Source organism: Spea bombifrons, chromosome 4, assembly GCF_027358695.1.
Source record: "Spea bombifrons isolate aSpeBom1 chromosome 4, aSpeBom1.2.pri, whole genome shotgun sequence".
Classification (NCBI taxonomy): Eukaryota; Metazoa; Chordata; class Amphibia; order Anura; family Pelobatidae; genus Spea; species Spea bombifrons.
The window spans coordinates 13,257,083-13,269,958 of NC_071090.1; the positions used below are offsets into that span (position 1 = coordinate 13,257,083).

Here is a 12,876-nt window from a genome sequence, read left to right on the forward strand (position 1 = left end):
GACCACACCATACCAGAGGTCAGGAGAGGATTGAGCCCAACCTCCCTTCCTTCACCAGCACAATAACCGTAACTTACAACCACTCTTATACCGGCAAGGACACACCAACACCAGGGCCCCCACACTACAAAGCCATGGCCTGCTCCATAGCTTCCTGCAAAGCCAAGTTAAACAGGTCCAGCCCAACCTCATTCAAATAAACCCCATCACTATGAAAAAAGATTGCCCGTGTCCCTTTCAAAAACGCTATGCCGCACCACCATTCCACCAATCTCCGAAACAAACTTAGAAATCCTGGGACCCGCTTACTAGGGCTAACCAACTCCCCAATATGGATGGCCCCAAAAAACGCTAATGAAAACGCCAAGCGAAACAGACAAACCTCAAACTCAGAAGTGCAAACCGAGCCCAACACCGCAAACAACCGCTCCACCCTTACAGGCCTCCTATGGCCAATCGACTCTTTACCCTTCCTCAACCCCTTCAACGTCTGCCAGACCGCATAAAACTAAGGCTCGACAACCGCGCAGATGCCGAAGAAGGAGACACACCACCACTCTCCCGCTCAAACACCGCCCACTAGTCCCACGCCTTACCATACCGCCCCCATGTGGGCCTGGAAACAGAGTTACAAATCCACTGCATCACTCGTCCAGCCCAAGAGCCCACAGTTCCGCCGGACACGGGGTCCCTGTTATGTCCGCATGAGGTAGCTCCAAACTCCGCCCACTGAAGGCGTAAGAGCCGAACCACCGCAGTGAAAGATAACCATATTGTCCTTCAGAAACTCCCCTCAGACCACCACCGCCACCTATGGGAAACAGGTAGAGAAATGCCAAATTTCTTGTGAGCTCTGCCACCTTCAAAGATTCGGGACATTGCTCGGCACACCAGCGCGTGCCCAGGATAGCCACAAACCTGCATCTGTATACAAATGCAACTGAGCATTGGAAACCTTAGGGGCCTGCCAATAGGCCCTCCTGTTGTAGGAATTCAAAAAAGTCCCCCACATTGCCAAATTGTCCCACAAGGGCAGAGTTATACGGATACAATGCCAAGGTTTTTGAACCCTGGTCGTCGCTGCCACCAGGCTTCTACTAAAAACCCTACCCATGGGCAACACCATGCACGCAAAATTAAGCTTCTCCAGTAATGACTGCAGCTGACAAAGCTGAACTTTCCGAGGACCACGCATCCTAGCTACCTTCAGGTCAGACAACTTATCCGCTGGCAACCTACACTCCACGGCCAAGGAATCAATCTTGATGCCCAAGAAACTTAGGCACGTCGAAGGACCCTCAGTCTTATCCGCCGCATTTTGGGACTGTCTTCAACAGGAGACGGTCCCCCGAACCCAGAGTGTCAAGGATAAGAAACCTTACACAATTCTGGCGCAATGTCATCATTAACCGAACCCCCTGCGGGTAAGATAAATGGTGAATTAACCTGTACTTGCCTGGTTTCTTCTTAGGGACTACCCCAAGGGAGAAACCCGCAAATCGGCCATAGGAGGAGCGGAAAACAGACCAGCCATGCAGCCCAAAGCTACCTCCTTCGCCAACTTCTCCCTAACCGCACTAGGAAACTCCAAAACTGAACCCAAATTTTTAAGGTCCGCCCAGAACCAACGGCGGACCTTCAACAAAGGGGTTCCAAAAGCCTTCCGTAAAACCCTCCAACTAAATCCACACCGCCTTACGATTCCTATACCTGTTTAGCCGTGGCTGCATCGTGGCGACGTCCACTGGGGTTGTCGCCTTTTTGTCCCCACGTGACCACGGTCCGCCCCTTTCCCTCGCCGGAAACATTTGGCAACAGGATGGGACCCACCGCAGCCGGAACATTCGTGCTTAAAGTGTCACGAGACACCCCACTTACACTGCCCGTCGTTATACTGGTAGCAACACCCCGGCCGTCACTGCCCGACAAAAGGACAAGAAAGGACGAAAAAACCCCTGATGTGTATCAGGACGAGTCATGATGGACATCCACAACCCAATATCCACCTGATCCCACTCAATGGAGGGCTGCACCGCCAATCGCTAGCGGAACTGCTCGTCATACCGCCTCCAACCTAAGCCCCCGTACGTCCGCCACGCATTCCTAGCAAAAAGTGCCGAACATTTCTCTGGGCTCTTCTCACCAATCACGCTCGCCAGAGTAGAAAAAGCCTGAATCCAATTCCCAAAAGTTTTGGGAATCCACCTATTCCTATACCTCTCCCTATCCTTCTCCTTATCAGAGCCCTCAGTATATCTCCAAATATTCCCCCTTCCAAATCTTCTCCTGCTTCAAATGCAGGCCCAACGGGGCTGCACCCCGTGCTACCTCGGCAAACGGTTCTGGGGCTTCCAATGAATCGACCCACGCACCCTGCAGGGGAGCCGCCTCCCCAGACACCGACCCGCTACACGGCTGCGGCACCGCAGCCCCCTGACCTGGATACCAACAACACCACCATCTTCTTCGGGCGGGCAGTGTCCTGGCTACCCAGCACTTCCCAGATTCCAGTGCCTCCACGGCCCTCACAGCCTGCCCAGACGTCTTGCCAAACCCGCACGACCTCCCGCTCCCTTGCTATCCTGTTGGAGCCGACGAGGGAGAGGAACGCGCAGGAGAAGGCTGAGCAGCCGCCTCCTGGGATGGCTATGGCCCATGATCTGGGCTCCTGCTCTGATAATGAGCCCTTCCTACCGTCACAGGGCTTAAACTCGCAGGCGGACCAAAGCAGGCTCAGCAGGCCCACCAGGCACCGCAGCCTGGGGAGAAAGGTGAGCATAATGCCACTGGCCTTGTCCGCAGCAGCCCTAAGAGCAGCAAACATGGAGTCAAGATCCATCTCCTAGGCTGTCAAGCAAGCACAGGACAATCAGTAAGTGATTGCTGGCAGTCTCAAAAAGTGGAAATGACCTGGGTCACAGAAAGGTCACCTTTTATCCCCTCAGGGACACCCACCCCCCAATTTACATACACCAATCACATAGCACTCACCCACACTCATACATGCTCCCTGTCCATTCAGCTACGCCAATTCCCACCTCTTTTTATAGTTGGGATTTTATTCTGAAAACTGTCAAACGTCTGCTGTCTTTATATAATCAACACGTGTGGAGTAGTCCTAAAAATTCCCAAGCCTTTGCTTGGTACAGCAATGTAGATTAAAACTCTTCAACAGATATATATGGCATATCTGTGGGTCAGATTGGCATATCTGGGGGGGGCGGAGTGGCATATCTGGGGGCATAAAGCATAACAGTGGAGCAGAGTGGCATATCTGGGGGGCAGAAAGGCATATCTATAAGTAAGTTGCATTATGAATTAAGGGGGACCTTAAAATGGCTATTGGTTTTCCAAACTTCTGTTTGTATATAACATATGCTGACTAACCGTATAATACAGATACCAAAAATTTTAAAATATATGTATTCCTGTTCATTAGATAAAATACTGTTTTACTAGTCCACTTGTGTATTTTCTCTTTAAAAATACATTTTTCTTTAAAATAGCACCAAACTTTAAGGGTGCGACCTATAATCAGGTGCAGCCTATAATCGTGCCAATTTGGTATATTGTGCAGTAGTATGAATTTACATGAAGGTAACATATATAAATATTTTGTAAGTAAATGTGTTATGATATGAACACACTGTTCTTTTTAATTGTTTTTAGATTGGTACAGAGGATATTTGGTAAAACAGAGGACAAATTGGGTAAGTGAACTAGTTTTTGATTTACAGGGATTCTTCTGAATGAATACTAAAATTTTCTGTGTTAATCAGTTATAAATAACTGCTTGTTAGGTATAATTATACGGTTACCTTCACAAAAACATTATATATTCTTTATATATAACATTATATATTGACAATGTCATAACACATTTTTCAAGTCAATAATTGATTTTGTATGACTCATATTACATTATTGGACAAAGAATATTAAAATTTAATATGATTCCAAAATTAAACATAAAAAATAAGAAAACATATTCGGTGACCTATTCCCTTTATCCGCTATTAAAAAAATGCTTATTATTATCAGTAGTAGTAATAGCACTAGTAATAAATATATAGAAGGTGAATTGAGTTAGCTCCAAAATTGTATTTCATTCCAATTCATTAATTTTCGTGCATGCAGATCTGGAGAATACATCTGTATCATTGCTAAAAACAAATCTGCCGTTACTCTTATCTTGGGTCACCATTACAACATAATAGATATTACTTTGAATGTTTCTGGTATCCAGTATAGAATGCACATTTCTAAAGCTAAATTTATGTAACTTAATCCAAGAATTGGTCAAACATCGTCGATTCTAAATTGTTCTGTTTGCATAATTCTCATATATATAACCATACCTGGGAACTTTTCGGGTTTGGCCTGGAGTACTCAGAGATAAGCACCGCTTCTCCTGTTCCTGGGGTCAGCACCCGAATCCTCTGGGCCACAGGAGCGGGGTCTTGACACGTCTCACTCCCAGCCCATTTCCCCCTTAAATGGTGGTGTTTCCTGCAATGTCGGCGGGAATGCCCACTGACATCAGCGGGAACAACCCGGATGTCAATGAGAATGCCCCCGACGTCAACGGCAACCACCCACTGATGTCAGTGGGAAGTCATGGCCGCGTCCCGCAAGGGTAGTCTCCGGTTAGGCAGAGCCCAGGAGTTCTCAGGTTTGCATATAACATTTGTGACAAATGTTCGCTCATACATGTCTGTCTGTTCCCTGTCTGTTCCAGTATGTCTGTATCATGTACATTTTTATAAATACATACTGGCAAATATAAGAACTTTTTTTTTTTAATTATCAATCTTTATCAGTGCTCCTTCCACTTGATTGCTAAATCTGCATTCAGGCCTCTGGACGTTAAAAATATAATGTGAGATTTCGCTATAAAATAATGCTACGTTATATTTTCAGGAGCTGCTTTTTTACATTCTAATTTGCCCTTACATTCTAATTTGCCCTTAACAGTATCTGTGTGTATTTATATATATATGCAAGTTGGCCAGGTTCTTGACGAGAAACTCAAATTACAGTCATAAAAGCTTAACATACTATATTAATGGTTTCCTTAAGACAAACAATGCTGTATCACAATATGATAAGTAAAAACAAAAAGAAAACAAATCCTACTCCATTGCGGAGACTAACTAAACAATATATTCTAACTGTTCAACTGGCAGCCAACCCTGTTCCCAGTCACAACAACACAACCACAGCAGGTTCAAATTACCCAGAGATTTATTTTTAAACTGAGGCTTTTAAACATTGCCATGTAGGTTCATTACTTTGACCTGGAAAGGGATGTCTCCCTGCTATCTGCTACTGATAAAGAAAGTTGCTGTAATTTATAAAGATTCTATGCACCAAATTGAGTAGGAATATCAACCATAACATCACCAGCAAAATCACCAATTGGCAGTCTTATATATGATAACAAGGGTGTAGAATCGGAAGGAGTTGGTTCCACCTTACCTCTGAAACTGACTGACTGCTTTCAATTCTACACTGCTATGACCATGCAGACGACCTCTGCCTTGCTAAAGAAGCTGATGTTGTCATGGAGGACTCCAGTGGCAACCTGTGAACTCCATGTCCAAGAGGGTTAAGGCAGTGCTGGAAAATAATGGTGGCCAGACAAAATATTGACACTTTGGGCCCAATTTAGACATTTCCACTTAGGGGTGTACTCATTTTTGTTGCCAAGGTTTAGACATTAATGGCTGTGTGTTGAGTTATTTTTAAGAGAACAGTACATTTACACTGTTATACAGGCTGTAGACTCACTACTTTACATTGTAGTTTTACATTGTTTCTTCAGTGTTGTCACATGAAAAGATATAATAAACTATTTACAAAAATGTGAGGGGCTTGTGAGATACTGTATACTGAGCCTGTATACTGGTATAGTATAACTCCTACCATTATATAGCAAGTCAGACACAGACAGTGGTACAGCTAACTAAACTGAGCCAGGCACTGATTATGGTACACCATAACTCCTATCACTATATGCTGAGCCAGAAATTGACAGTGGTGCACCATAACTCCCATCACTATTTACTGAGCCATACGCTGACGGTGGCACAACATAGCTCCCTTCATCATCATTTTCCTCTGCATTTTGTTCTTTTTTCACTTTCGCTTTCACTCTTATTCATGCTCTCCCACGTTCTCACTCACTCACTTATGCTCTCACTCTTTTACATTCTCATTCACTCTTATTCAGGCTCTTTCACACTCTCACTCTTATTCATGCTCTCTCTCTCACTCATGCTCTCTCTCACTCACTCCTATTCATGTTTTCCTACACTTTCACTCACTCTTTTATGTTCTATCACACTTTTACTCACTCAGATTCATCCTCTCTCAATCACACTCTCTCACACTGTCACTCATGCTTAGACTCACTAAGGCTCTATAAGACTCTCACTCAAGCTCTCACACTTACACTCATGCTCTCTCATGCTCTTGGGCTCTCACTTTCTCATGCACTCTCTTCCCTGCCACAAGCTATGCTGAGTTTCCGTGGCTCAGTGAAGAGAGGTGAGAGACAAATATACTGGCACACCTGCCGGGACAGTGCCTCAAAAGTTGGGACTGTTCTGTCAAAATTGGGACAGTTGGCAAGTATGGTATGTCATGGTTGATATCCCTGCTGGAATGCAGGTAAAAGTTTTTTTTTAAAAATAATGATAAGTCAAGGTTTCTGTGAGGATCGGTATTAGAGCCATTTGGTTAATACAGTTTGGTCACTACATAGAATTTTCACAATGGGCTTTTAATAGTTTAATATTTCATGAGTCTCAGGGTCTTCTTAGTTGGAAAGTTCCCAGGTATTATGACCACTAAGCCACGTTTTCCCTTAAAAGAAGCCAAACGGCTGTCACACGTATAGAATGCTCAAGTTGATCTCTCTCCAAATGTGTTATATTCAGAAATAAATTACCACGACTGCTGAAGATAATGTATGCAGACCATTTTGCTTTCTTAAGAGGTTAATACTGTAGAAATGCTGGTAAAAATCATTTTACACGAGACATTATCTGCAAGACTTGTATTTCCAAAATTATCTGGCTCTAAAGCAAAACTATGACATGGTTCAGAATTCGGTTCCTGGCTAAAGATAATAGGATTAAATGCCATAACAGTAATTTCCTAATCTAAAAACTGTCTGTCTGCATCAGAAGATGTCTGCTGTTAGCTTTCGTGACAGTAACCTGGCACTGATAAGAATGATAAAGAGCTTCAAGCTCCCTTCGTATAGCTGTGCCACCTGCATATTTTGGACTGTAAAATGCCATTTTCCATTATGCACTGATCATACCTGGCATTATATGTACTATTTTTGGTTTTTAATTGTTGGCAATATCCTGGCAATAGCAGATGATAACATATTGTATATTACACAGATTTCTACATAAAACTGTCCAGTGCTTCTTCTATTAAACCCACATTTCAGAGATTTTATGCATTTCTAAATTGGCTTGAAGTAGGTTCACTATATACTGCCACACACTGCAGAGGATTAACCGCAGGATAACCCCCATCATACCATAAATATATACCATAACACAATAAAATCTTTTTAATGAACTATTAAAGGGTTAGAGTTTCAAAGTCAGTTCCCAGGCATTTTCAAGTTAATTTATTTATTAATGGAATTTTGGAAGAAAAAGTCAGGGCTAGTTAAAGGGTTCTTGGTGAAATTTGAGTAATACTTTCATCCCCTAGGCCCTCAGCTGGTGCTGTGGGCTAATGGGGCAGCTGGACATAAAAAGTTGAATTAAGTGGAGCATGTGGCCCTGCACTATCCTTTAAAATTACAAATTATGTATTTCTTGATTTTTTTTACCATGGTATAGTAATAAGAAAACGCATAACTAGACTTGAGCATTGCGGTCACCCTAAGCGCCACATAGATGCAATTTAGATTGCAGGTTATAGACGGTTGTCTAGCTGGATCACTCACACACACAGAATCACTTACCATGCTGTATAATTTATTTCTTTCAGGGAATATTTCCGAAATCCTTTATACACATCAAAGAAGTTACAATTCAAAAGAAAAGGTATTATTTATACTTTTATATACATTCTATCATTTATATATTTAGTCGTGTTTTGTCTGATGTGTTATTATAAACTTCATGTTGCTATCCAACATTTTACCAGTTGTTAGCTTATACGCTAAACAATGTTGTAAGGGAGATTGTATTCTAGTATGCATTCTGTTTTTATTATTATTTGTATTATTTGTTCTTTGCATTTTTATTTATAATCAGTTTAATATAATACATTTGATGCAGTGTGTGATGTATTCTAGTAATGCATTGTATAATCGTATACACATTTTCTTGGATGTGAGAAAGGGGATAAAAGTTAATTTTAGCAAGGAATACCTAGATGTTGGTGTATTCTTGTGTCTGCGAAAACATAGGGATTGTAATGGCCAGTATGTTTAGGGACTAAATATTCCAGGAAAACCAAGTAATGTTATAGTTCTGAAAACAGTCAGTGTTACAGAAAGAAAGTCCTCTAAAACAGTTATTGTTCAGAAGCTAATATGTGTACTCTGTATTACTGTTATGGTTAAGGAACACAGAAAATATAGTGCCTGCTGAAATCCCATTGGTGCAAGAAGTTACAACTACGTTACGGGAATGGGGCAATATTTGGAAGCAGTTATATACGGTAAGAAACATCTATAGACCACGATTGACAATAATGCTATTGGCTGACCACAGCAGCTAGGCTCACAGCAGTTGCATTATATATCAGCTGTATCAAAGGGTGTACATGTTTTTTTGTCCAGCACAGTAGAGCTGAGATAGTATTGCACTGATCTTCCTCCACCTAAGCTTTTTTCTGTGCATACATAAGGGCAGTGAACTTATGTAAGAGTAGAAAATATAAAAAATAACATTCTACGGCCGCATTAAGGCAGGGCAAAAGGGGCACCTGCGGCAGAGTGGGAAGACGGACGCTTCGCGCCCTCACCGCAGGACTCCGGTAAGTAGGGAGAGGGAGGGGTGCAGTGAGAAGGAGCAGGGGGGGTGCAGTGAGAAGGAGCAGAGGGGGGTGCAGTGAGAAGGAGCAGAGGGGGGCGGCAGTGAGAAGGAGCAGAGGGGGGGCAGTGAGAAGGGGCAGAGGTGGTAGATAATAAGAAGGGGCAGAGTGGGAAGGCAGTGAGAAGAGGGAGAGGGGTTAGATAGTGAGAAAGGGCGAGAGGATAGATAGGGAGAGGGGGTACATATTGAGAAGTGGGAAAGGGGGTACAAAGTGAGAAAGGGGCAGATAAGAAAGGGAGGGGTAGATGTGGAGAGAGGTTAGTGTGAATGAGTATGAAAATGAATGAGTAAATGTGTGGATGAATTGTGTGAATGCGTACGAGAATGAATTCATTAATGTGTGGATGAATTGCTTGAATGATTTGTGAGACTGCATTAATGAATATGTGTAAATTATCCGTGTGAATGAGTGAGTAAGTGTGTAAATGTTTATGTCTGTCATGAATGTTTAAGGGATTTGGGGAAATGCAAAGATGGTACATGAAGGGTGGGCTGTTTGCCGACCAAGATGTCTTACACTGGGCTGTTAGGGGACAAAGTTGGCTCAGGCTGGGCTGTAATATGTGTGTAATCTGGGTGCTGATCAGGTTCTATGTGGGCAATGTGGACACCAGGGCTGGCTTTGGGGTGTGCAACCTGTGATCTATGCCTTTAATGCTGAGTTTATATGTGAATTCCAATTGATTTATAGCTGCAAAGCTGGGTGTGTGTTATTCTGTTGATCTGTATCTGGTATGCTCTGTTTCCATACATTATTATTGTATACCTACAAATAGAGGGTTTGTAAGTCTGATTCTATTTATTTGATCTATACCTTCAACGCTGAGTTAACGTGATTTTCAATTGATCTATACCTGCAAAGCTTGGTTTTTGTGTTGATTCTGTTGATCTATACCTGCTATGCTATGTTTTCATACATAATTTATGCATACCAGCAAATATAGGGTTTGTATGTGATCTATACATGCAAGTGCTGTTTATATGTGTTTGATCTATAGTTCACAGGGAAGAAGAAAAGGAGAGGTATGGCTTGAATGAGGGACAGAGGGACTGGGAATGATTTCAGGGGAGAGGACCTCTCAATGTCATGGTCAGGGTGAGAAGGGGGGAAGAATGCACTGACTTCACAGTCTTCCCCTAATCTGCAGTCAGTGTGGCAATTTTTTTTTGGTGTGGTAGCGGAGGGAGTGATTGCATGCTAGGGAGCGTGGAGCATGGCCCAAGGAAATGTCGGTGTGTGTGTGTATGTCTGGGTGGCAGAACCTGTCCTGGTGTGTATTTAGTCATCTGTTTTCTGGCCCTTTACTTATCCAGAGATAAAACACCCTCCTGAATTTGTAGTCACTTCAGAGGACAAAACATTCTAGGCCCAGAAATCACTGACAGCAAAAGTAAAGGCATTGTGTTATTTACTCTATTTCAACCTGCGTATCTTATTAAAAAGGATTAGTGGCACTAAATTGTGGCTTCAGGGGTCCCCTGTATGATGACTTTTTTTTGTCACATTGCTCTGCCTAGAGGACTAGTTTTTTTTTAAGTACCAACTAAATGGTCAAAGATTAGTTACTGTTTTCAATCTTTCATTAAAGAAATAGTGCTTTATAAATTGCTTGACGTTATGATTCATTTATTATATATTTATGTAATGCTAATTGATTACAGTGACAAACGCATGCTGAAATATAACTAATAGACAACAAGAAATGGTATATTAAATTTGGTTTAACAATAAATAAATAACTAAATAAAAATGGGCTGCTCAGTCTTAAATGCCCGGGCCTATTTTTGTCCCAGTCCGGGCCTGATGTAGACAATACATTTTCTTAGTATTTTTCTTCTTATTATTAAATCATCTGATGATTGTGACCCATTTCCTTTGTCCTCTTTCAGTCTGGCAAAAAAACTAAATTCCTGCAGGTGCAGTCCATGATGTATGATTTGATGGAATGGCGCTCACAGCTTCTGTCTGGTACCTTGCCAAAAGATGAATTAAAAGAGCTCAAACAGAAAGTGACCTCAAAAATTGATTATGGCAATAAGTATGTTATTCTGTCTATGCTTAGTTACTTATTACTGTTTAGGAACTGTCACACTTCAGATTGCTTTCTGTAATATTATTTCATACACTTAATTTTTAATTGTGTTTTTGCTCTTAAGTGTGTATGTGTATATATAGGTGTCTTATTTTATTTTCTGCTTCACATCACATTTAAACTGGTGCTTCACCTTTAGGTTATTGTGATAATGAGTCTACAGAGGAATGGCACAACTGTAAACAATATGTTTTGCTGGAGGTGCTTACACGCCTGCTAAAACAAAGCAGATGCAGAAAAGAATAAAGTTATAGCTTCTTAACTAGATTTATAGATTTATAGTTAGTTTTTAATCTTACCCACACTGAGTGAATAACAATTTTCTGGTAAAGGCAGATGCTTGAAAATTTAAGTCTAAATAATTTAAAAAATAATAACACGTGATTTTCACTGCTCAATTCAGAGGACAAGAAAATATAGTTCCCCATTAAAAAGATGACTTGTATTTTTATAGTGTGTCTGTCGAGGAGGTGTTGATGGCATTTAATACAAAATACACATTTAAAAGGGCCAGAGATATCTTAATATATCTGGAAACCTTGTGTCACATATACAGTATCTCACAAAAGTGAGTACACCCCTCACATGTTTGTAAATATTTTTTTTTAGATCTTTTCATGTGACAACACTAAAGAAATGACACTCTGCTACAATGTAAAGTAGTGAGTAAATTTGCTGTTCCCTTAAAAATAACTTAGCACACAGCCATGTCTAAACCTTGGCAACAAAAGTGAGTACACCCCTAAGTGGAAATGTCCAAATTGGGCCCAAAGTGTCAATATTTTGTGTGGCCACCATTATTTTCCAGCACTGCCACTGAAGTCCTCTTCCACTCCTCCATAACGACCACGGAGCTGGTGGATGTTAGAGACCTTGCGCTCCCCCACCTTCTGTTTGAGGATTTCCCACAGATGCTCAATAGGGTTTAGGTCTGGAGACATGCTTGGCCAGTCCATCACCTTTACCTTCAGCTTCTTTAGCAATGCATTGGTGGTCTTGGAGGTGTGTTTGGGGTCATTATCATGTTGGAATAAAGTGTATAAAGCCAAAGTGGTGCATAGATAAAATAATTTCAAAAAATAACCATAACTCTACCGTTCACTTTCCAAAGTGTCTTTATATAGTCAAATGTTGAAGCAAATGCCATTTTCAACATAAACAATTAAGCATGGTCTCCTTCAGATGAAATCCCATGGTTATTTGCTAACAATGATGTCTCTTTACCTTGTTTTCTTCATATTGTTTTAATTTTCTCCCAATATACAGAATTCTTGAGCTTGATTTAATTGTTCGAGACGAAGACGGAAATATTTTGGATCCTGATAAAACCAGTGTGATTAGTTTATTCCATGCTCACAAAAAAGCCACTGAGAAAATTACAGAGAGGATTAAGGAAGAAATGGTAATGGATCAGTAAAAATGTTTGTAACAACACTTTTTTTTCACCGTGCCCTAGAGTATTCAAAAAACATTTGCATGCTTTACTGTCGTATGTCACCAAGTGGTTTACTGTTTTTTTTTTTACATCACAAAATGCAGTCAAATGTGCATTAGTTTTGTTAGATTTTCAGCCACTGAACACAAAAGCTAATCTTGGCAGGCAATGATTTAGAGCAGAAAAGCACTCTCTTGAGTTGCCCTAATGCACGCTTCTTATTTGACTCCTCTTCAATTAACATGATAGATACAGATGGAGAAGCACAGTTGGA

The 12,876-nt window shown here is 41.5% G+C and overlaps 1 protein-coding gene across 1 annotated transcript in view; it reads left to right on the top strand.

Moving 5' to 3' along the window:
* Window positions 1-12,876, top strand: part of DOCK2 (dedicator of cytokinesis 2) — a 247,022-nt gene that overhangs the window by 23,106 nt on the left and 211,040 nt on the right. Inside the window, exons 3-7 of the mRNA XM_053465366.1 lie at window positions 3,670-3,710; window positions 8,020-8,075; window positions 8,601-8,697; window positions 10,965-11,113; window positions 12,434-12,569. Coding sequence (XP_053321341.1) covers window positions 3,670-3,710; window positions 8,020-8,075; window positions 8,601-8,697; window positions 10,965-11,113; window positions 12,434-12,569 — 479 coding nt within the window. The remainder of the gene's footprint in view (window positions 1-3,669; window positions 3,711-8,019; window positions 8,076-8,600; window positions 8,698-10,964; window positions 11,114-12,433; window positions 12,570-12,876) is intronic.